Below are 25,265 nucleotides of genomic sequence, written 5' to 3' on the forward strand. Positions count from 1 at the left end.
AAACTTGGTCATTGACCTCATTATATTAGTAGTAGTGCAGTCAGATTTTAGATTGCTGTGTGGATTTTTAATATAAACATTAGTTGGTGGGGTGTGTTTAGTTTGAAAAAATATCTTGAAAGTTGATATTACTCCAGTTTCTTGTTTTTTAATCTAACATAAACAATTTTTGACAAATTGTAATACTATATCCAAAATGAAATATAAACAAAAATAGTTGAAGTAGATGATGTATCTGGATTAAATTTTTAACCACATAAATTGATCGTTTAACTACCCCACTCATGTTTATATTTCCTTCTAAGGTAAGGGGAGTAAGTCTCTTGGAGATTTTTTTTTTTGACAAAGACCTTAAAAACATTGTTTAACAAGTCTAAGAAAAAACAGAAGACTCACATTTAAAACAGATAAAGACACGAAGATATATTAATATAAGAAGTAGCATCACTCGTAATAAATTTTGACTTATAATGAGTTAGGCTCGGTATAAATACTTAATAGAAAACAAGTTTCATAAGTAAGTAATTTGAAAAGAAAAAAAAAAGAGTTTTAAAAGATATGACATGTTCATGAGGAACTAGCTCAATATTTTTTGTCTTATAATCTCAAATGAAAAGTTTTTTAATTCCGTAATAAATAATTTTCTCCGGTCTAAATTGTTTTTTAAAAGGCATGACATGTTCAAAGCATTTTCTACGGCTACTCTCGCTTTATTATAAATATAATAATATATTTAAAAATGTTATCACTATTTTCTTTGGTCAAAAGCATATATACAAGGCAAATTCTATGGTACATCCATTATATTTGAGTGTACCTGTACACCCACTCTTTAAATTCATAGTTAAATGAGTTGTTTTTTGAAGAAAAATATTTTTTTTTTTATCATTTATAATTATAATAACTAAATCTTATTCATCAAAAGGGTCAACAGAATAATTTTTTATTTTTTTTTAAATATTTATCACTCATAACTGAGAACGTTCATTATTTTTTACGATAATATGTAAAAAAATTTACTATGATTCTTATAAATAATTAAATGATGTTTTTTTCTGAAATGTTCTATAAAATATAAATATTGACAAATAGCTATTTACTACATAAAAAATTATCGTTCATTTATAAAATTAAGAAACAGGAGTATCGGTACACCTCATTTTATGAGTGTACAGTAGAAGTTCCTTATATACACCCACCCACGATATGCATGTAAAAAATTCAAAGGAAAAAAAAAAAAAAAAAACGCATATTTCAGCCTCCTCGGTCATTTGGTTAAACTTAATTGCATCCCTTGATGAAATAAATATAGTTATATAATTATAGTTAAATATTTTTTGTAATCTGATTTTTTTTTTTGACGGAAAAAAAACGTACATTAACAATTATCAAGATTAAAAGTATACGAAAACCTTACATTAATGATATGTACATTACAACGTCAATATTTTAATATTGAGTGGCGATACATGTACACCCCCATATGGCAATACACCTCTTACACCCACACAAAATTCTGAGATGCAAATTGTTTTATTTACACGTTTCTCCAAATATTGTCAATTGCATTTTAAGAGGTAGTGACAAGAGTTTGTTTTGCAAGATTCGATGATCGATTTCATTAGTTGTCATTTTTGGTTTTTAATGATCATATTACAACTGTTTTACATAGAATTTGAACTTTATCCTTTAAGTAATAAAATCAGACTCTAAAATGACACCCTCTAAAATTTTAATGTAATTTGTCCGATGACAAAACTCACATACTATAAATACGAGATATTATATATTATAGATCCGACGTTGTCCTCTAACATATCAAATGTTTCCTAAACCTTTTATGATATGAGTTGAACTAAAAGACCAACTAATCTAATCTTTTTCTTGAAAAAAAATAAAAAAACTCATCTAATCTTTATTTAATTAGTAGAACAAAAGATTAGAATCAAATCATCTTTAAAATAGTAGAAAGTCGCTATAGTAAAGTTTAGACCATATAACAGTAGTGGAATTGGATACCAGTTTGTTGATTTGTATGTATATATCATATCTCCCACGACGTGAGTTCTCTAGTTCTTATCATGTTTACCCTTAATTAGAATCAATGTGTTACATTTGACTATTTGTGAGCCTCACCTCATAAATAATAATCATATCATGTGAAAGTGGAAAACCGATAACGTTGAATGTGGAGCAGCTGTCACGTACCAAACAGTCCACTCAAAACTTTCCATCTTTGACAACCCACTAATTCCGGCTGTGCTTGAAAGCTGTTCAAAACCAATTAAAGTGGTTCACCCATTTTATGATCCTCATGTGTTGGTCAAGTCAGCCAAGTATATCAAGTAAAAGACCTATAAATACGCGTGTGAAGAAGCATACTCCATTGCTTTGAAAGTTGAAACCTTTTATCAAAGCATTTTTAACTTTAAAGGGAATATCTAATTTCATCAAGCCCGGCTTAGGCCGGGCCTCCAAATACTACAGGCCTCAAATAAAAAACAGCAGTGCTATTCACCACGAAGCAACAGAACACGAAAACCACGATATGCACTTAAGGTAGTTATCTCAAACATTATTTTAATATAAAAATTAAAAAAAAAAAGAAAAGAAGCTTTTTGGTTGAAAACACGCCATCATAGTGTAATTCGTATTTCCCGTGAATTCACCTTCGCATGATATGACATTTCCCAACAAAAAATTAAGTCTAATACCCACCTCCCACTTAAATAAAAAAATATGTGTTATATCCTTTTCTTTTTTCGGTACACGTTTGAGTTTTTTCTAGGCTCTAGTTCTCCTTTTTGTACATAAATCTGATGTTATCAAACCACCCCTAATTTGTATAATCACTTAATCAGTCAATTTGAAAAGTTATTTCATTAAAAGAATTGCAACAATCATTTTTTTCTTCGCATAAACCATTCGTTTTACCCTTTTCCACAACAAACGAGTGACAAATCCAAACGGATACCGTTAGATAAATTTCACCTTTTTCACTTAATTTTTTTTTAATTCCTTTCATGTTTAGAAGTTCTTCTGATTATTTTTCAATGAAGTTTAACTGCACAAAAAAATTATGTTTTATTTTACTAGAAACATATTTTAAAAAGAGAGCTGAACCTCCTATTTTACAGGGACGACCCTGAATTTCATTCTTCAAAAAATTTTCATATAAATTAGTTTGTGAACTAATTTATCTCCAATATGAATACATCATAGTCTACTTTATTTTATGAGCAATGCTAAGGACAAACTCTCTGTCACACTCTTTTTAACACACTCTCACTCATTGGTCCATGTCATCTATTTTTTGCTACCCTTAACTTGTTTACCGGTTGTGCATGTTCCTTGCAGTTTTTTTATATTTATTTTTACTTTAATGTTTTGAATCATCATCGTCCCCTTGATTGCACAATCTTTCGACTGTCCTTTTCCTTGGTCCTTCGTTCTAAAGAGCTCCTGCACTGCAAACTCCATTCAATCATGGTTACCCAAAAATAATTTGAAATCAAAAAATGTTTGGTGGTGGTAAATAATTGATAACGGATTCATTTTTCCCCACAAGCTAGTGTTCTAACAACCATTGTTTTTCCTGGGTGAATGTCAATGGGTAAAAAATAGAATACTGTCTGTCAGATTGATAAAAAGGGCAATTCCATCTAAACTTTGAATTAACTAGGTGCTGGGTGTGAACTGTAAATTCATATCTTCAAAAACAAACAGATCCACTCCATGGAAGAAGAATTGCCATTCAAAAAAAAAAAAAAACCATTGAAGAAGAATTTTTTAACAATTGTGTTTTCTGTTTCATCTCTTTCATAAACAGATCCAAGAAGTTTTTTGAAGGTTTTGTGTTGTTCAGGTAGTAAGAATTGAAGGGAGAGAGAGAGAGATGGGAACCCGAATTGAAGGGAGAGAGAGAGAGATGGGAACCCTATTGGGCTTTTGGAGATCGTGCGTAGTTATGCTTTTGTCAAACAGACACAAACAGGCAGAACCAGTAACAGGTAAATCATTTTAAAATATTAGTGACGTGGACCAATGAGTGAAAGTGTGTCAAAAAGAGTGTGACAGAGAGTTTGTCCATAGCATTGCTCTTATTTTATTTTTGTTAAATCGATCTACTAGAAAATTATGAAGAGCAAATCCAGTCTTTACTTTTACTAACATTATCATCTCATAAATAATATTTTATGATTTTCTATTTTTGCATACCGAGCAATTTTGCCATTTTTTGGTTAAAAAAGTAATAATTTACTACTTTTCTGTCCAAGTTACAAAGTGTAGCTTGACCAAAATTACAACAAATGTGATAATTGAGGTACCGAAAAGTTTTATTTTAAGATGGAAAAACTATTTTTTATGAGTGTGATAAAGTAGAGGATTAAAAGTGCAACTAAACTTAAAATAAATATAACATTCAAACTTATAGAAATATAAATTCTATACCTTGAAAATAGGGCTGGCAATGAACCGAACCAACTCGAAAATAGTTCGATACTCGATTCGATAATTGGTTCATTGGACTTGGTTCATTGGACTTGGTTCATGAACTAAATGAGTCGAACTTGAGTTAAAAATTAAGCTCGTTAAATAAATGAGTTGAACTTGAACTTAGTACGGTTCGACTCGTTTGGTTCATGAACCAGCTCGACATATATACATACACAATTTTTTATATAATATAGGATTTCTTACAAACTTCTTCTAATAATTATGCACTTTTTTCATATAAAATATCACTAATTGATAATTTAATAAAAATCAACGATAATTATAATACTATAAAGAGGAAAAAAAGTTAATGCTTTTACAAGGCTTTAAAATAAAGTTGTGCATAAAAATTGTCTCACATCGGGGAGTTTTGCAAAAGATTAGAGAGGAGGAGTATATATATATATATATATATATATATATATATATATATATATATATATATATACAAGCAGTGCATTACAAATACAACATATAAAACCAATACAAGTAGTATATATAAAGTGTTGCTACCTTTCTAAAGGTTTTGCATTATATTTTTTGTTCCTTTAAAGGTTTTGTATTTTTAGGTCTAAAGACATGTATTTTTGACAAAAAAATCTTTTTTCCGAAAAAAGGTTTTAAAATATGCAATTTGAGCAAATGAGGTGAACCTAACGAGTCGAACCGAGTTGTTCGTGAATTTTAAACGAGCCGAACTCGAGCTAAAAAAAAGGTTCGTTTTGAACTCGAGCCGAACCAATTCTTATCGAGTCGAGTCGAGCTCAGACATATTCGACTTGACTCGACTCATTTCCAGCCCTACTTAAAAATAATTGGTTGTTAATTATAAGAGAGCAACTTGGTCTTCTAATTCGAGGATTTAAATTCTCTCCATTGAAATCTCAACCATCAAATATGAAAGAGAAAATTAGTGTAAATTAAACAGAAAATTAGGGTCAATGAAATAAAGTTGACTTTTCTTATTAAAAAAAAAAGAAACAAAGTTGACTTTGGTAGCTCGAGACAGGTCGCAAAACATTTATATATGGCGCAAAAAGATCAAAGGAAAAGACAAGCCACTAAAAGTCTAAATTAAACAGAAAAAACCATGTAAGTACAGTACACGTTTGAAGTTGACTTTAGAAAAATATAATGGAGCTCTTGGGTGAATCTCTTATCTATATTGTGGATTATTGGATTTTAATGAGGGAATGATATCGTTTTACTTTTTTTTTTTTTTAAAAGAATGACATCGTTTTAGTTGTATATATATATAATAATGAAACATTTTTCTCTCTATTTTATTTAATTTTTTCAATATATGTAAAATCTAGACCCACAAATAATAATAATCATTGAAAAATCATGCATATAAGTGGAAAAGTCGGAGTTTAAATTTAGATCACGACACCGACCAAACAATTTCTACATTTTTTTTTGGTTTAGCAACAACTTGAATTTATTCTTTATTCTTAGTAAATTCGTCATGACATTTTGACCGTTTTTATAACATATACTACTATCCTTGCAAAAATTAAGAGGATTTGTCTAAGATAATATAGAGTTGCTGTCATTGATGTCAAATTCTAAACAAACTGAGTTTATACAAAGACATATAAATGTGGCGGCTGATAGTAAGGTTCTTTTGGTGTTGAAAATAATTAGCCCCATAGGAGTATTTCTGAAGAAACTCTTATTAGTAAAAGTAAGGACGATATTTTCTTTTGAAATAAAAAATATAATTGATTCCGTAGAAAGGGTTAAAATTGTTTTTGAATACTGTAAAATGAACTGATATAATTTTTTTTCTTTGGCATTTATCCCTCAAAATCATGATTATGTTGAATGCTGATAGATTCTCATTTTCTCACAACTAAAAAAGGGCACACTCCCAAATGTCTATATTTTCCAGCTTTTACTTGAGGTTTTTTTTTTCCTTCAGGTAAAATATATTTTGGTCACGTAAAATGTACAAATTTTCATTTTGTTTTATGTAACATCTTTTTTGTTTCCATCCCTTAGGACTTTAAAGTATTATTTTTTGGTTGTTGTCAGGCTAAAATCAACAATCAGCAACATGGTTGAGACTTGATGATGATGTGTGGTTAAAGGACAAGATCAACCATGTCCTTAACTAACAATAACCCTTTCAATATGTGTAGATGGCGTTTAATATTTATTTTTATTTTTACTTTTTGTGACCAAGTACAATTGCATAGTAGATACAAAATTGTTGTCACTCGTATTCTTATATCAGTTGGTAGGAACAATACATAATATATAAAGATCTTGTGTTTAAACCTCAACCACCACAAAAAATAAATACAAAATTGTTAATCCATGAAAGACAACACAGTAGTTATTCAAGGTTTAATTGACTTTTAGTCACAATTGTTAGAATTTTATTATTCATAGTAGATACAAAATTGGTTTCCATGATGTTATTAGGTCCTCCATTCATTAACTGTCCAAGTATTATATTATTATTATTATTATTATTGAGAGCATAGTCTACGTTTGGTCACAAAAGAAAGACATAACCTACGATGTCAACATAGGTCTAAGGTGCTTGCTTACTTGGTCTAAAAAGTCCATATACACGCATCAACAATTAGAGGGAGCATGAAAATTAAAGTATCACAACTTGATTAGAATCATGAATCAAAGAGGAAATAACAGTACCAGGAGATCAAAATAGGGACTCAACTCTCATAAATAATTAGAATTTAGAGACCAAACTAATACAATTGTGATATATAAGGAACAAAAGGTACAATCAAAACATAAACAAAAATCCATTCTTAATAATTATGGAATGACAATTTTAGACATAGTATTATTACTAACCTTTCACTATCATCATAGACTCATTCTAAAGGAAAATTAGCATTCTGCTTAACAAGTTAACCATCTTCACCCCAACTCACACTATCTCAATTAATACAATATATAATACTACAATCTATATACTATATACTTATACTATTACTATACATTCATGATGTATATACGTATATATGTATAGGAGCTAGTTTGTTCAACTTCAGGTCTGCTTCATGGACATAACATGGGTGTGATATAATATGACATTAGGCTTTACATCAAAGTCCATTCCCTGCATATATTGCTTGTGGATCCTGAATTAAGTCCCTTAATTGCTTCTGGCATAGCTTCACCCTTCATCATATTCTTCCAATATTCTACCATGTTTTCTTTTGTAGCACAACTCAAGTTAGTAACCTATTCATAAAAACATTTCAAAGAGAAAATTGAAATAGAGTTGAGTTTGGAAACTCCTAATATTACTTGAATTTGATGAAAGTTAAAATGAAATTATATTTCATAGAAGATTTAGAAAACTTACAAGGAGAAGAGAAAAGAGTAGGAACACAACCAGGATGGACTTCATGGCTATGGTGGTGGATATCTTGTTTGTTAGCCTATGGTTCTTCTTAATGTTGGAATAATCCACGTTGAGCACATATATTTATGTTCATCTCATATCACTACGGTTGAAAAAAGAGGCCCTTTGTTACTAAAAGGTTTGGTAGAAACTATATAAAGTAATTTGATTAATTGAGTTAAACGTGGAGAAATGCCCCTCTTAAAAAATCTTAAAGTTAATTTGTACCCCAAAAATTCTTCTGTTTAAAATAATCATTAATTATATATTTTTAAGACAATAATTTCAGATACTCTCACCGTTACATTTTAGTTGTCGCATTCGTTGAAAAATTGTGTTCCTATAATGTAAAAATTTTGGTATACGTAAAAAACCAAAAAACAAAAACTAAAAAAGAAATAAAAGGATTAATTTATAAGATAGGTTGAAATAACAATAAATAAGAGTTTTTCAATAAAGAGAGGTCGAGTTGCTCCCAGTATGATGAAATAGGACTAGACCACGTAGTTAAAAAGTAAAAATATGCTTTTAATCCCTGGTAAAAAATTTTTTTGAAATTTATCCCTGCAAAATTTTTTGTTTTTTAAAAAAGTCCCTAGGACCACTTTCTTATTTATTTGGCTAGTTTTTGCATATGTGTCAATTGATGACCGTACCGATTTATACATGTGGCACACACATATGGATTTTAACTAATTTATTACATTTTAAAAATCATTTTAATTAAAATAAATTTGTTTTCATACTTTAAAAAAAAGATATAATTAACATAAAAAGGGGTTAGAGTTCTCAATTCAAACCCGGAATACCATCCTTCATCTTCTTTACCATCCTTCATTTTCTTTACCATCACAACACCTCACCTTCAACCTTTTATTTCTTCAATCCTTCACCCTTTCTTTCTTCTTACAATTGGGATTTTCTGATTCAATTTTTTTTATCTATCTCTCGTTCATCCTCTCTTTTTCTTGTGTTCCTCGATTAATCTTTATCAAGATTCTATGTGAATCTTCTTAAACCTTCAGGAACAAGATTGAAAATTTACGGTCGCGGCGAAAGCTTCTATCAACGAAAATTCTTTTAGTTTGGCGTGGCCGAAAACACCGTCGACGGCAACGTGGATCTGTTCTTCTTCGATTTGACACTGTTGAAAGAGGATTTGTGAGTGAGGGACAATTTGTCACTGTATTTTTGTTTGTGGTTGTTCCATCCAATTTTTTGTTGACACTCTTTCAATTTTTTTATTGTTGTTGTTCCAATTTGGGTTAGAGTTCTCCAATTTTTTGTTGTTGCTGTTCCAATTTGTCACTGTCTTCTTTGTTGTTGTTTGTTTGTTGTTATTGATTGTTGAGAGAGAGATATTTGCTGGTTGAGTTATTGACTGGGATGAAATTTGTTGAGAGAGATTTGTCACTGCCTTTTGAGTTATTTGCAGGGATGAAATTTGTTGTTGTTATTGACTAATGAGAGAGAGATTTGCTGGTTGTTTGTTGTTTGTTTTTGAAGAAGAAGAAAGAATGGATAGAGGGTTGCTGGTTTTTTTTGTCGAAGAAAAAAGGAGGATGAGATAGTGGTGTTGGATGGCGGCGATAAGAGGAGGAGAGATGCCGGAGAGAGGGGACGACGAGAGGATGAAAAAAAGGAAACACATCTCCTAAATATTAGAATTAAAATTAACAAAAACAATTTCTGATTATTTTATTTTATTTTATAAATATTTAAATCATCTTAAATGCCACGCGTACGATTTATGTACAGTCAGCAACTGCCACCTATGCAAAAACCAGCCAAATAAGCAAGAAAGTGAGCTCAGGGACCTTTTTAAAGAACAAAAAATTTTGCAAGGATGAATTTAAAAAAATAAAATTACTAGGGACCAAAACTCAAATTCGCTATATTTGCAGGGACCAAAAACATATTTTAGCCTAGTTAAAAAAGGGTAATTACATCCGTCTTCATTTGGTTTTTTCTACGTTACCCCTTCATAAATTAAGGGTAATTTACCCTATCAAAGGAAAAACTCATTTTCCTCATCTTTATTATTACAACAAATTACCATTTTCATCTCAATAACATTAAACTTCTTCATATCCTTCATTTAACATGTAAACTTCATCTCTTTCGTTCCAGAATTTAATCATGGTTGTCATCATGCGTAAATTTCCCCAAATTAATCAATGGGTAATGCATGCCTCATTAATAGATTTTTTCTTACAATCAGTTACCATTTTAATCTCAAAAACATCAAACTTCTTCATCTTCCTCATTTAACACGTGGTTTCCATCTTTTTCATTTTAAAATCAAATCATATTTATCATTAGAGGTAAATTACCCCTAATTCAACAAGGGGTAACGTAGGCTTCATCCCTTCATCGAGTTCTTCTTAATTAAGAACAAAGAAATGATAATTGTACAGTCATTTTATGAAGAAGGAAAAAATTTACCACTTTTTCTAATACTCACATTATGTTTTTATTCTCTTTATTTTTTTCTCTCTTTATTATTTTTGACCAATAATTAAAAATAAAAAAATAAAGTTATCACAATAGTTATCAAAAATAATTATACAATACCACCACTCTTAACAATAACACTTTCTCTAATTTTAAAGTAAACACTAACTTTTTTTTTTTTATTCAAAGTGACAAACATCTCTTCTCCATTTAACACCTTAGTAACTTTCCCACTTTCATTCGCCCTCTCAAATTAAGTTTTTGTTCGCTCAAATTGCAATTGCGAGTGAACAATTTTTAATGATAATAGGATAGGATAGGATAAATAAGTTTGGGCAAACATCATAAATCCTAATCGACCGTTAATAGTATTCATAGATTATTCCGTATCTGCAAAATGAATAATAAAAGAAAAAAAAATCGTAAACGATTATGAGAGAAGCAAAACGTGACACAAGCATGTGCTTTATTATAAAGCCTTTATATTATGGGAATAGTAAAGTAACACAAAGAAAGGAAGGAACACATGGAATGGGAGGGTTGGGGGTAGTGTCCTCAATTCAAATAGTGTGTGGAAGGGAAGATACTCAAGGGAGAGGTTGAAACGTAGGTTCCTCTTAGTAAGCTTGCTAAAAATGGTAAATATGGACAAATAAAACTGGGACTCAAAATTTAAGATTTCGAAAGTTTATTAATAATTGTTCACTCACAATGTTGTTATAACATTTAAGTTAGTGGTAAGTGAAAGTGGGGGAGGTTACTAACGGAGAACTAATTTGTTAAATGGATTGAAGATGTTTGTCACTTTGAATAAAGAAGAATGAAGGTTGGTGTTTAGTTTAAAACTAAAGAGAAATATTAGTTTAAAACATTGTTAACATTTTTATTATATTTATTAGTTCAATAGTTTGATTCCTTTTAAGCAATCGAGATAAGTTACATGTTAGAATTAAAATATCGAAAGATAGATGCTAAAAGGTCTATCAATTAAAAAAATACAATTTTTAAGTTTACAAATGCAGAGTCAATTGTAATAAAGGGTTAATAATACTTTACCTCCTATAATATAGGTTATTTCCGGCTTTGTCTCCGATAAAAAGAATTGCAAAGTAAATTGTTATATAGTAAATTTTTTTACGCGTGGCAAGCAAAAAAAAAAAAAAAAAGCCAAGTAAGGGCAACATCAGAGATTATGCTGAGTCAATGTCCTTGGGGGGTAATCGTGAAGAATATTTATTTTACAAAGACCAAATCAATTTTTTTTACAGGGAGCAAACCCAAAAGTATCATATATTATAGGGAGTGAAAACTATTAACCATTGTTGTTATAGATGGATAGTTAATACATTGATATGAACTATGAAGCAGCGTTGTAATTTCTAGAGGATTGTGTAATATTGTAGGAGTAAGATAAATAACTATATCAAAAGTAAAAAAAATTATTGAGTGTATGATACATGTAGAAAAAACACTAAATCGATAATTAAAAAGAACAAAGTAAAATTAAAATAACTTTTAAAAATTAATGTTTCATTGTTAGGTAAATGATGTTGGAGGATATTAGTGGATAGAGAAGGTTTGTGGTATTACGTTTTAGTCATTAGATATGGCGAAATAGGTCGGAGATGGGAGGTTGGAGGTTGGGGTCGGAGTTGTTCTTCGTGGTGGAGGGAGGTAGATAGGATTCGTGATGGCGTTGGCGGTATAGGTGGTGGTTGGTTCGATGATGGTGTGTTGAGGAAGGTGGGTGATGGGATTGATATGCTGTTTTGGCTCCATAGATGGTGTGGTGGGGCGCCCCTTTGTGAGCGGTTTCTGAGGTTGTTCGACTTGGCGGAGAACAAAACAGTTACATTGGCTGATATGTTCTCCATTGATTCGATGCAGGATGGGGAGGGTTGGAGTTGGAGGCGTAGACTGTGGGCGTGGGAAGAAGAGTTATTAGAGGAGTGTAGGGCTTTACTGCTTGATGTTGCTCTGTTTCATATTGTTTCAGATACTTGGATGTGGCTTCCTGACCCCATAGGAGGTTACTCTGTTCGAGGTGCTTATGACTTATTAACAGTTTTTGACAATCCATCTGTGGATAGTGCTTTGGACCTAGTTTGGCATCGTCAGGTTCCTTTGAAGATCTCAATCTTTGCTTGACGGCTCATTCGGAATCGATTACCTACTAAAGCAAACTTTGCAGCTCGTGGTATAATTCAGTCAGAAGTGACTCTCTGTGTCTCAGGATGCGGTCATGTTGAAACGACCGACCATTTGTTTTTATCCTGCACGTCTTTTGCATCGTTGTGGGAGCAGGTGTGCCGATGGATTGGATTTGTGGGGGCGGACTCCAACAACATTTCAGATCACTTGATGCAATTTACTTTTATGACAGGTGTTGGCAAAGCTAAGAGGTCGTTTCTTCAGTTAATTTGGCTTCTTTGCACTTGGGTGTCGTGGAACGAACGCAACAATCGACTGTTTAATAATGTTGTTACTGATGTTCCTAGGTTACTTGATAAGATCAAATTGTTATCGTTAGTGTGGATGAAAGGTAAAAAAGCCATATTTGATTTTGGTACTCATAGGTGGTGGTCAAGTCCTTTGGCTTGTTTGGGCATTGGCTAACCATTGTTGGATTTTTATCATTTAGACATGGATCCCTTTTGTATATTTGTAGTGGTTTCCTAGGCACACCTTGTGCTTGGGTTCTGCTATTGGTGTGGTAATATATTTCCATTTTATCTTGTTAAAAAAAAAAAAAAAACCTAACTTATTTTTGTTTTCACAGAGATGCAAACTTTTTGATGTGGATATTTTATGAAGGTAAAAAAAACTAATATTACAGGATTATACATAACGTTTCAGCAAAAATACATGTACTAATAGTAGTGTATATCCTTAAGTTATTGCAAAGGATCATAGTCCAAACATACAAATGGGCCAAATCCAGCAATACATAAAGATTATTACTCTTCTTCCATCTGTTTTTGCTTGTTTCCGTCAAAATAGTTGAGCGTGGGTTAACACTTAACTCACACAGGTGCATTTTCAACACGAGTTAAGTTACGTAGGTGTATTTTTCAGCATGAGTAGCGTGAGTTAACTCATATTAGACGGAAATAAGCAAAAACAGATGGGAGAAGAGCAATTATCATAGCCATGCTTTTGAAATGCTCTTATCCTGTTCATATACCTAGGACCATGTGTCTGTGTTTGATACGACACCGACATATGTTATTATATTTAATTATGTCATTTTAATAAATTATTATTCTTAAAGTTGATCCGGTGATGTAGACTTGAGATCTTGAACTATTAGCATTGTCGACGTTTCAGCATTGCGTGGTATTAGTGCTTCATGTTTCGGATTTTGTGACACACTAATCCACATACAAAACATCATCATGTTGAATGAGCTAAATATATGTAAAGAACCAATATGGTGTGTGCTTCTAATTGGAAATACATGATTCAGGGGATAAAACATTATATGAAGAACGTATATATGTAATTAAGGTAATTCGTTACCTCGTATTAGTTATCTGTTTATTTACTGTGAATTAGGGTTGATAGATAACGTTTCGGCAAAAATTGAAGTGCTAATAGTAAGTATTATAAAGGCATTACAAAGATCAAAGTTCCAACCCACATATGGGCCCATTCCAACAATAAAGAAAGAGGTGTTTTTGAAGGTTTTATGGAATTTTTATGCAGTTTGGATTTTACCTAAATCGCATAAGACGTGTGAGAAACTCATAAGATGAGGAAAAAAAACAGTCAAAATTCAAAGGAGAAAGACATACTTTTATAAGAGAAAGACAGATAAATTATAAAAAGAGCAATGTTAATTACAGTCGCTATTACAATCGCTCTTAGACACTTGCTACATTATTGGCCCACGTCATTGCTTTTACATAAAATTAAACCGGCAACCGGCTCCATTGTTTCAATACGTTTTTTAAAATAAAATAATAAAAAGATATGACAAATATTGACTTCATCTTCCACACATAACATTTTCTCAGGTGCCCAAAGTTACTTTTCTTCAAAACCTTCTTCTTCGTCAAGCTCATATACATGTCACTTGTTTTTTAACCTCTTAAATTGGTAACTGATTGAACAAGTCTAATAAATTTATCAGTTTTTTTTTTAATTATTATTATTCTCAAAATCATGTTGTACGCCAATCAAAAATCAACCTCAATTTGATCTATCCGATCATCATTGTTGTTGCAGACAGAAGAACTGTACAAGAAGATGCATAACAACATGAAAATGATTTCATCTTAAGTGATTCATTTTTTCAAATAACAAATTCCACAACGCATTTGTCAAAACAAAAATTCATCGACACATGCTTGCTCTCACATAATCATTTACTTTGAAATCTGGGTTTGATGAATGATGTATAATTATAAATTGCTGTTTTCTATAGAGTGGGAACAGTGCTTTGAAAAGGGCTTGCAAAAAATGGTGACGGTGACCGCCACCATCGTCCGACCAAAGGTGAGTAAATTGCACAATGGAACATTGGAAATCAAAAGCTTGTAGAGAAGGACTCAGATCTGGTCTCCAATCCTGTAAACAGTCCTTGTGGTAGTCTGAATTCTAGAGATAAGTGAATTGTTTTTGAATGAGAGAAGTGATTTTTTTTTTTTTTTGAGAGAGAAGTGATTCTCTGGAAACTATGGTTGATAAAAGTATGAGAACGTAAATGCCAAAATGAGAAGGAAGGAAGGTAGAAAGTATGAGGTAATGAAAAAAGAAAGATGGATGAGATTGAGGGAGGTGGGTCGGTTGCAGACATGAAGAATCTGAAGAAAATAAATAAATAAATAAATGTTTTAACAAGTAGAAGTGTAGAACCGGTCAGCAGGTAAGTTATAAAAAAATATAGGTAACGTGGCATGCTACAAATGGGTGTGTTCAATCGCAAGTGTTAAAACGCATGCAGCTAGCATTGCTCAAAAATATCTAAGAGAAAGACCTGATTTTATAAGAGAAAGACATAAATAAGAGAACGACACATAATCCTCAGCTTTTGTGAGAAAGACAATGTTTTTTTTTTATAGTGAGTATATTTATGAAGGAATGTTATATTATATGATTAAATAATTTTTTTAGTCCTTTTAACTTTTAATAAAGTGGCAAATTTGAGTCCATATAAAAAAATCAGCAAGGAGTTATAATAGTTCTTAATAAATTCGAACTTATTCACATATACTATGACTTTAAAATTTTATAAATAGTTTTATTTTTCAAACACGATTAAAACATTAAAATTTAACAAAGACTAAAACCACTTCAATCTAAAAAATTTATAATCACTTTTTTTATGAGGATTTAAAGCAAAATTTGATATATCTATATGAATCAAACACTTATTTAACCTTGTATTCTGTTTCATATTTAAAATATTTCTATCATGAAGTGACATTTTATGCTTACTCCACCGAAAGTTAATGGACTTGTATTATTTTATATAACCATATAATATTGATTTTTTTAAAAACAACCCCGTTTTGGAAATATATCACGTGGTCTTAGTATTTATTTATTTACAATTTTTGACAACTTTTTTTTTTAAAGGACAATTTTTAACAACTTATCTTTTTAACATGAATCAAAATTCAATAAAGTGTAAATCGTAATATTCTATATTTCTTCTTTTTTTGAAGGGAGCAATTTTTCTTCTTAAAATAGTGTAATGATTATTCCCAAAAACAAAATAGCGTGATATAATAGTCATAATCTTTTGTATCTTTTTTTGGTTAATCTTTCGATTTTAAAGAGAATATATCCTAGTAATGTAAAGTTACATAAGTAAAATCTTTTAAAAAATTGTTAAACGATTCATGCTTAAATGTAGCTTACGAGCTTAACTTGAATTCAATTACTTCATTTTAATTAATACCCTTATTTGTTTTCTTTTAATCGTCTTATTTTCCTCAAGGAAAGGGCGTGTGACTCAAGGGATGGAAATTGGATCCAGACTTAATGGACATCCCTATAAAATACCCGCTATGGATAGCGTAAAACCTTGTTTTAATGGGTACGAGTTTGGGTATGAATAATTACCCGCAAATTTGAATGGATATGGGCACTGTACTATCCAGTCACGCAACCCGTATATATGTATTTATATAATATGATAAAAAAATTATTTATTTTTGCTGTATAATTAATTAATTAATTAAACTATTTAAGCATAAACCTAAACTTAAAACAACTTAATACAGTAACCTTAACCCTCCTGCTGCGTTGAATCTTTGCCGCTGCCTTTGATTGCTTTTTAGCTAAATAATACGATTCATACTATTTTATGAGTTGATTTGAAAATTCTTGGACCATAGTTTTATTTCAATCGTAATATTTTTTATTGTCTTTTCATAGTTAAAGTGCTGGTAATGGGTGTGGATATGAACACTTAGATGCTCATAGAATATGGAAAAGGACTATAAAGTTGTTATCCACGAGGATACAGGCTCGTTTACAGACATTTCTTACAAATGCGAGCATGGAGATCAGTACTATAATACCTACCCATTAATACCCATTATCATCACTATGTGTGAGTGATCAACATGTAGTCAATCATTGTCAAAAAGCTAAGGGAAAAAAAAAAATACTCAAAACTCATCTACAACTCGAGACAGATAAAGATATAGAGAATATAAAAAAATGTTGAATAAAAGTATAAAATTTAAGAGTGTTTAAATATAAAATTGTGTAATCATCATTTCCAAAAAAAAATAATTAGTGTAATGATAATCATAATTTTTGGTATCTTATTTTTGTTTCGTTAACACTTCAATTTAAAAGGGAAAATGTCCTATATAAAGTTACATAATTAAAATCTTCAAAACAAATTCTTAAACAATTCGTGCTTAAATGGAACTTATTAACTATTTGATTTCAATTACTTCATTTTAATACCGTTTTTTTCCCTTCAATCCAATGATCTCTTCTCTTCCTCTTCCTCTAGGGCATTTTAATCATTGTAAAAGATACCTTAAACTCATTTACAATTTGAGAGATAAAGATAGTGAGAATGTTATCATAGATGTGATATGTTCTTGATGTGATAGAAGAGATATAAAAAAAAAAATGTTGAATAAATGCATAAAATTTAAGAGTGTTTAAAAGCAAGGTTAAGTATGTTTTTGGTCTTTATAAATATACAAACTTTTTATTCTAATCCTCGTAAAATTTTCTATGACTTCTAGTCCAAAAAAGTTTTCAATCACCACTTTTTATCTATAATCTTTAGGCAACTTATGCATAACCTTCATATTTTTAAATGAAAATTTTGAGAAATGTTTAAAATGCTATAAGAGTCCCTCCAAAATAAATTAGAATTTTTCACAAAATATAAATTATATATGAATTTTTAAGAAGAAAAAAAAATCATATTTTGTTGAGAAATTATAATTTTTCGGGAGAAATTCTTATAATATTTTAAACATTCACGAAAAATTTGGTTCAAAATATAAATGATACACAAGAGTTAACCTAAAAGTATGAATCAAAAGTGAAGATCTAAAAATTTTAAGAGATTAAATGTCGAAGATTTTTTTTAAAGAGATCAAAACAAAAAATTAATATATTTATAAAGACCAAAACACATTTAACATTTAAAAATAAGTTGAAAAATAAAATACTAAAAATAACCATCAATCATCGATAACAACTCCCACCTTGTTTTATTCAAAAACAAAACAACTCCCACCTTGCTACCCAACCCACTCAGGAGTCACCCACCCCACACACTGCCACACCCATGCAATCCAAACACCTAACATGTTTTTCAAGGGATTTGATTTGGGAAAGGATTTGATTGAATAATTTTTAAATAGTTTTTTTTAAAGATAATCCTTGTAACACAAAACAGAGTTGTGTCATTACTCAATTTCACAATTAAATTAACTACAAAATTTTATATATTGTCAACCAAGTTTAAAAATATAAATTTTAGACTTAATTAATGATGTGGTCTCTAAAGTTATTTGTTGATTACATTTTAATCCTATAAGTTATTAACGTTACAATTTGGTCCCTTTAAGTCATCTTCCGTCAAACAAATAAATTCTCACCGTCAAAACCGTTAAGCCAATGTCTAAGGTGGATACACATGTTGTCACGTCACCGTTCACACATGCATATTTAACGTTTTGGCAAAAGAATGACAATGAGGATTTATTTGGCTAACATATACTAACTTAAAAGACCAAATTGTAATGTTAATAACTTATAGGACCAAAAATGTAACTAACAAATAACTTAAGGGACCAAATCATTAATTAAACCTAAATTTTATTAACCACTTTTACTCTTTTTTTTTTGTTGAAGGAACTACTTTTTTTCTTCTAAGTTAGCCAACATAATGTTATGAATATTTGTTCAAAACACTTTTTTCACCACCGAAAATAAAGGAAAAAACATTAATATTTTTTATTGAAGGACATCAATATGAATTATACAATTTGGCGATAGATTCTACATGAACCGGTGGAATTTATATGGATTTCAGCCAATAAATAAGTGGGTATTCGAAAAAGTATCACAAACACTTCTCTTTAAAAAATGATAAGTATATATGTTTCAAAAGTTGTTAACATCGTACATTTTTGCGGTTAGTGGAGTATTAAAATTGGTTAATGTCACAACTAAATTTTTGTATTGCAAAAATCATCTTCTATAATTAAAAAAAAAAGTTTGACAAAAAAGATAATGTTCACCAGATAAATAAGATGAAAAATACAACGTGTCATGTCAACAATGAAAATGTTTATTGATCTATTTTTTTTTATACACACACATGATAGGTTAATCACATCCAAAAAAATTGACTAATTCAATTGAGTAGATAATTAATATAGTTAAATTAACCACAATTTGTTGGAAAAAAATTTAACCACAATTTTAATTATCATTGAATTAATCATATTTAATTTTTTTATAGACTTATTATCTATTCAACTTTTTTTTTTTTATCAAGTAGTACATTGATTATTTTTTTACAGACTTAACTATTCAACTTTTTTGTTGTCAAATAGTTTATTAGTTAGAAATTCATCTTTAACATGAGTAAGTAAAATCCTGCATAAATTATACAATGTTTCTCTACGACATTTAATTTTTTTTTTATCAAGCTTATCTATTCAACTTTATTAACCATATTTTTAAACCTAGTTAATCTGTTATCGTGTAGGGGAATGGAATGTGAATTTCCATGTATTATTGTTGTATGATTAATAACCACATTAAAACTTATCAATAATTATCCTGTGAGCTTAACTCTTTTGGTATGGATATTATGTATTATATAAAGGGGCTGAGATTTGAACCTCGAACATCCCACTTCTCCACAATTAAATTGTGTGAACTCTAACCATTAAACTACTTGACAAAAAAAAAAAACTTATCAATAATTTGAACTTAACTATTTTTTCTTACCAAAAGTTATGACATATGTGCACCCAAAAAATAAAACTTATGATATATCATTAATAATATACTAACTGAAATATAACGGTAGGGGTGGGAATAGGCCAAGCCAGGCCAGGCTTTGATAGGCCTGAGCCTGGCATACGAAATAAATCACAAGCCTGAGTCTGGCCTATGGCCTATCATAGGTCGTTTTTTTAGGCCTGGCCTGGACTGGCCTGAAAGTCTACTTACAGGCCTACTTCACATTAAGGCCATCAAATAGTTCATTTGGCCTACTAAATAGGTTAAACATGTCTTAAAGCCTACTTAAAAGCCTATTTCACTACAAGTAAATTTCAACTAGATTAAAGCCTACATAAAAGCCTATAACAACAAAGTCTATTAAGGGACTAATAGATAGAGAAAAATATGTTTATATTTTTAATATATACAATTATTTTAATATAAAAAAAATATTTTTTAATAAATAAGTATTAATAGGCCGGCCTATTAGGCTTAACAGTCTTTTTTTGAAGCCTAAGCTTGGCCTATTTAACTAAACATGCTTTCTAAAAAGCCTAAGCCCAGGCCTATCTACTAAACAGTCCAGGCCAGACCAGGCCAAAACAGGCCAGGCCGTAGGCCCCTGTAGGCCGGCCTGGCCTATTCGCAACCCTATATAACGGGTATCTTTATCGCAATAAGCACCACATTTATTTAACATTAAAGATGATATTATAAATTTTCGTTAAATTTGAATCGTTTTGAAAGAATTTGAGTTTAATCATTAGAGTCCTCTTAATTTTTTTTTTTTTTTTGAGCAAGAGTCCTCTTCATGTTAAAACCTAGGGTTAGTCGTCTACCTTTGGTGGGTCGAAAACCGATGCGAAAAAAATAAATTAAACCTAGGGTTAAGACTAAAATAAATATACAATTTTTTTCATGTGAAATAATTAGCATTTATCATTACATTAAACGTTTCTTGAACATATAGAGAAACTCAATTAAAAGCCATGGATAGTTCTATAATAGAGATATTGAATAAGCAGACCAAAACACCAGGATTCAAAATTACAACAAGATTATAAAAGCAAACACTCTTATGTTTACTGATGAGCAATTTATTAAGCTCAGCACATAACACAGTTATTTTTTAGCACCATTGAAGTACATGAACACAAATGACAAAGCACACTAGTACTATACTACTACAAGAAATCACATGCTAGAAGAACCTTGTGATTTCACTTTAGGGACCCAAATGTAATTGTCCGCTGGGAAAAAATGACACACAGAAGAGCTTCCTGGTGTAACACCAAGAACTTGAAATGAAACATGACTAGGTGCCCATTGTGATGTATCTAAGTGACAAACCACCATGGCCTCAACCTTATCTCCATTCTCACCCCCCAATAAAACTTTATACACCCTATTCTCACTTTCTTGACTATGACAATAAAAAACAGCATAAGGATAAGGCACAGTGTGACAAGCCACCATCTTTGGAGCTCGAATTTCCATCATAATTTCTACTATTGTGTAATTTTGAAAAGTAACACTTGATTTGGTTTTGTGCAAAGTTGCATAAACTTGGATATCGGATTCTGAACCAAGAATGTTTTGTGTAAATTCAAGCATAGATTCTAAAGAGGTAGCACAAAACTTAACCTCTCCTTTGATGGGTTTGCTTTCACATTCTTTTAAGGTGCTTTCCATTGCTATGCCTTGAGGTGAACCTCGAGAGAAAGAGAAGAATTTTAGAAGATATGAGAGTTGGTTTGATGAGAAAGGAAGTGATTCAGCTTCTTCTTTGGGCCATAACTTAGGGGAAGTTGATGGGTCTCTCTTAGGAAAATAAATTTGCATTATTTTTCCTACTTTCAAATCTTTTAAAGTGAAGAATACCATTAGTGAAGGATCAATATTATGATTCATATGATTATGATGATGTTTGTGTTGAATTTTCAATGATTTGTCTTCTGTTTCAACCAATTCCCTAGCTTGGTCTCCATGAGAAAACTGAAAAAATTCAATAAACTTTGTTGCAAGTTAAAGAAAAATAAATAATAGAGAAACATAGTTTCAAGTTAAATATTTAACATACCAGAAGGATTACTAGTAGATGAAGAAGGAGGATCCAAGATATAAAATTTATTCCCATGTTTCTACTTTCAAAGTTGAACTCTTCGAGTGGTTCTTATCTACCAATTCTAACATGTAATCTTACAAATAAATTTCAAACGTTTTGAATACAAAGGTACAGTTCCGTTAGCATCATCTCATTATAGAGAAACTCTTCTATAGACACAACCATAAATGATAAATATTTAGACACATTCACATTAAATGCAAAAATTAAAAGAGAATAAAACTAAATGATATTGATTGATGTGATCTAATTATTTTAATTTGTTTTAAATTTTTCTATTTAATGTCAATGTGCCCAAATATTTATCATTTACGATTGTGTCCATAGAAGAGTTTATCCTCATTATGTTCTCTTGGGCACATTTTCCTCGAGGAAGAGAACAAGATTGGATTGAAAAGAAATGAAGATAGCAAAATTATCTATTTGAATTAAATAAGTTTTTGGTCTTATAATGTAACGAATTTTATTTTTCATGCTCGTGAAAAAAGTTGCATGTTTGTTTACTTATATAATTTTTTAGCACTCGGTTTTAATCCATGCTAAATTCAATTTTGTTTCATTATCCTCAAATTTCTTTTTTTTTGAACAAGCCAAAATGAAATTATATTACCATAAGCGATAGCAATCTTGTGAATCCAGAAATATTTAGAATATTCTAAAGAGGTTCTCCTTTAAAAACAACTCAAAATTATATTTCTAGGTCCATATTTTTTTTTAATTTTATCTTAAACTTTTTTAGTTTAAAAAAAAATCATATTTATATTATTCTATGTTAAAAAAAAAATATTTTGCAAAATAATTTTTATAATATTCTAAACATGCCAAGAAAAAATCATTTAAAAGTTCAAGCATAATTTAGAAAATCTAAATTTAGTGACAAGTTGCAATTTTTTATAAGGATAAAAAAACATGCATGTAACTTCCTTCAAAAACATGTAACTTTCTTTTATGAGGGCAAAAAAAACTTGTTTTATTTACGGAGATTAAAAATTTATTTAATCCTGAACATTTTAAAAAAAAATAAAAATATATTACACTGATGTTCAAAAATGGATTTCATATTAACATGTTAGGACAAAAAAAATCAAACAAAACCGCACCAAAACTACCAATAAAATAACATCTCGCCTTGAAGGCCAAATCACAAAAAACATGAAAGAAAAACTAATGTTTGTGCAATTTACATAATAAAATATTGTTATTTTTCTTAATTATTTTCAAATACTTCGTTCGTCCCTAAATATAAGCACCTATTGAAAAGAGAAATTATGAATAGAAAACGAATTAGTATTGTAAAGTAAAATACTTCATATCCTAAATGAAATATAATTAAAAATGATATTTAAAAAGTTGATGTTTGATCACATACATTTACTTTTCAATTACGTACTATTTTTGTTTATATATATATATATATATATATATATATATATATATATATATTTTTTTTATATTTCATTTCATACTGAGTATAATAAAATACTGAGAGAGTAGTATTTTGGCATATCCGCATATAAAATGTTGGGTCATGAAGGGTGTCCAGGGGACCGCCCACATCTAGGCCATAACAACCACACAAAGTACAAATGAGAGAGTAACCTTCCTTTCACCCAAAACCTTAAGACAATAAGTATATGGATCATCTCACTCATAAAGTGTTCAACCTCCATTTTTCTTTTTGATGTGGGACATATAACTCACATATGCACACAACATAAAACAGATACATTAACTACAAATACCAAGAAGATAGTATTTTTGTTTATATTTCATTTCATACGTGGTGCCTTAATCATTTAGCTTGTTTGAGAATCATTTTGTAATCAATACGCTTTAGCTTTTTTTGGTTTTGCATTTCTTTTGATGCTTGATGTAATTTTACTATACTTCTTTTGCTGGTTTTTCAGCGCCTTGAATTTCCAAGTTTTTACATTTTTGCTTCTTAAAAAAAAAAATCCTCTTAGAATAAAGACGACACTAATATTTTTTTTTAATAAAAGTGGAATATATGATTATATTTATGATGGGATGGAGTATCTTTTTTATGACTTAATTTTTTTATGGTGGCCGGAATTTAATCTTTGAACCTTACATATATTATGTATTGTCTTTATCAACGGCAGTATTGTAGAATTGTCACGAAATTAGTGTAAAACGTGTTTAGCTCGTAGAGGAAAACAAAACATGAGATACAGGAGGTAAATGTTTGTTTCCTTTACTGATTTGATAGAAGTTTGATTCCTTACACGACAAACTCAATTATTGATGATTGGTCTATAGTTACATGCACGGTGACCTTGACTTTCGAAAGATAGACAATTATCGTTTCAAGTTCAATGCATTTATTTTACTTACAACTAATATGTTTAAATGACAAAATAATTTATATATTTATATTATATTTTTACTTTCTTTTTTATTGTTTTGGTTTTGTGTTAATATATACTTTATGACCGTTTTATAATGTCTTATAAACTGTTATATAAATAGTTGTTCAAATGACACACCTCTTTATTTTTTTTATAGAAAAGATGTTAACATATGTATAAATTTTTAATTAATAATCTAATACTTGTATGTAATTTTTGATCTTCCATTCATCATTGAAATTATTCTAACTTATTATTGAGCAATTAATCGATATATGTTGGCGATGAATTGATATATTTTCTTCTTTCAAAAAATAAAAAGCTTGTTTCAAAAAAAAGCTTGGTGAGAAATCCAAAATTCACCCCATTCAGCTCTGGAGTTTTAAAACTTTTACAATACCAAACAATTTGTTTTACCTCCTCCACACCGAACGGTTACACTAATTCTCCTACATCCAAAACAATAATCATTATGAAATTAAAATCGTCCACTCAAGGTTGCATAGTACTTGAGTTGCTAAATCATTGTACACAACCTTTCTAACATTATCAATGTCTTCCACCTGAACACCATTGCATTAATGGAGATAATAGAATTCAAGCGTCATCTGGTAGAAATAGTTTCATGAAAGAATTTAGAATCTCATTCCTTCAACCAAGTATCATGAAAACTGGATTTTCAACTAGGACACAACGAGAACAAGTAACAATGATTTGAAACATAAATACACTGAAGCACAGTTGGTTAGAATGCTTCGTAAAGTGACTTTCTATGTTACAAACAAGTTTAATCTTTGTGTTTATACAGTTCATATTATCTGATCTGAATCCGTTTTTTCCATGATTTTTTGGCACAAGAATGTGTATGGGTGTTTGGATTTTATAATCCGAAAAACTAAGCACTTTTCTGATTTTATAATTTGAACGCTCCCCAATACATACCTCAAAGTAGAGTATATATAGAGTGTTCGGATTATAAAATCCGAAATAC

General features: G+C 30.0%; 1 protein-coding gene and 1 long non-coding RNA gene across 2 annotated transcripts; both read right to left on the reverse strand.

The window, feature by feature from the left end:
* Positions 1 to 7,204: 7,204 nt before the first annotated feature.
* LOC25490331 (uncharacterized) lies at positions 7,205 to 8,123 on the reverse strand. Its single transcript, XR_003010322.2, has 2 exons — positions 7,844 to 8,123; positions 7,205 to 7,719 (listed from the first exon to the last, which is right to left on the reverse strand). It is a non-coding gene; the product is annotated as an uncharacterized lncRNA (long non-coding RNA).
* A 12,637-nt stretch (positions 8,124 to 20,760) lies between these two features.
* Positions 20,761 to 22,060, reverse strand: LOC11414316 (BURP domain-containing protein BNM2A). Its single transcript, XM_003603854.4, has 2 exons — positions 21,861 to 22,060; positions 20,761 to 21,775 (listed from the first exon to the last, which is right to left on the reverse strand). The coding sequence occupies exons 1-2, from the start codon at positions 21,915 to 21,917 to the stop codon at positions 20,975 to 20,977; spliced, it is 858 nt and encodes a 285-aa protein (XP_003603902.1). The 5' UTR covers positions 21,918 to 22,060; the 3' UTR covers positions 20,761 to 20,974.
* Positions 22,061 to 25,265: the final 3,205 nt, after the last annotated feature.

This window comes from Medicago truncatula, chromosome 3 (assembly GCF_003473485.1).
Source record: "Medicago truncatula cultivar Jemalong A17 chromosome 3, MtrunA17r5.0-ANR, whole genome shotgun sequence".
In the NCBI taxonomy this organism is placed as follows: domain Eukaryota; kingdom Viridiplantae; phylum Streptophyta; class Magnoliopsida; order Fabales; family Fabaceae; genus Medicago; species Medicago truncatula.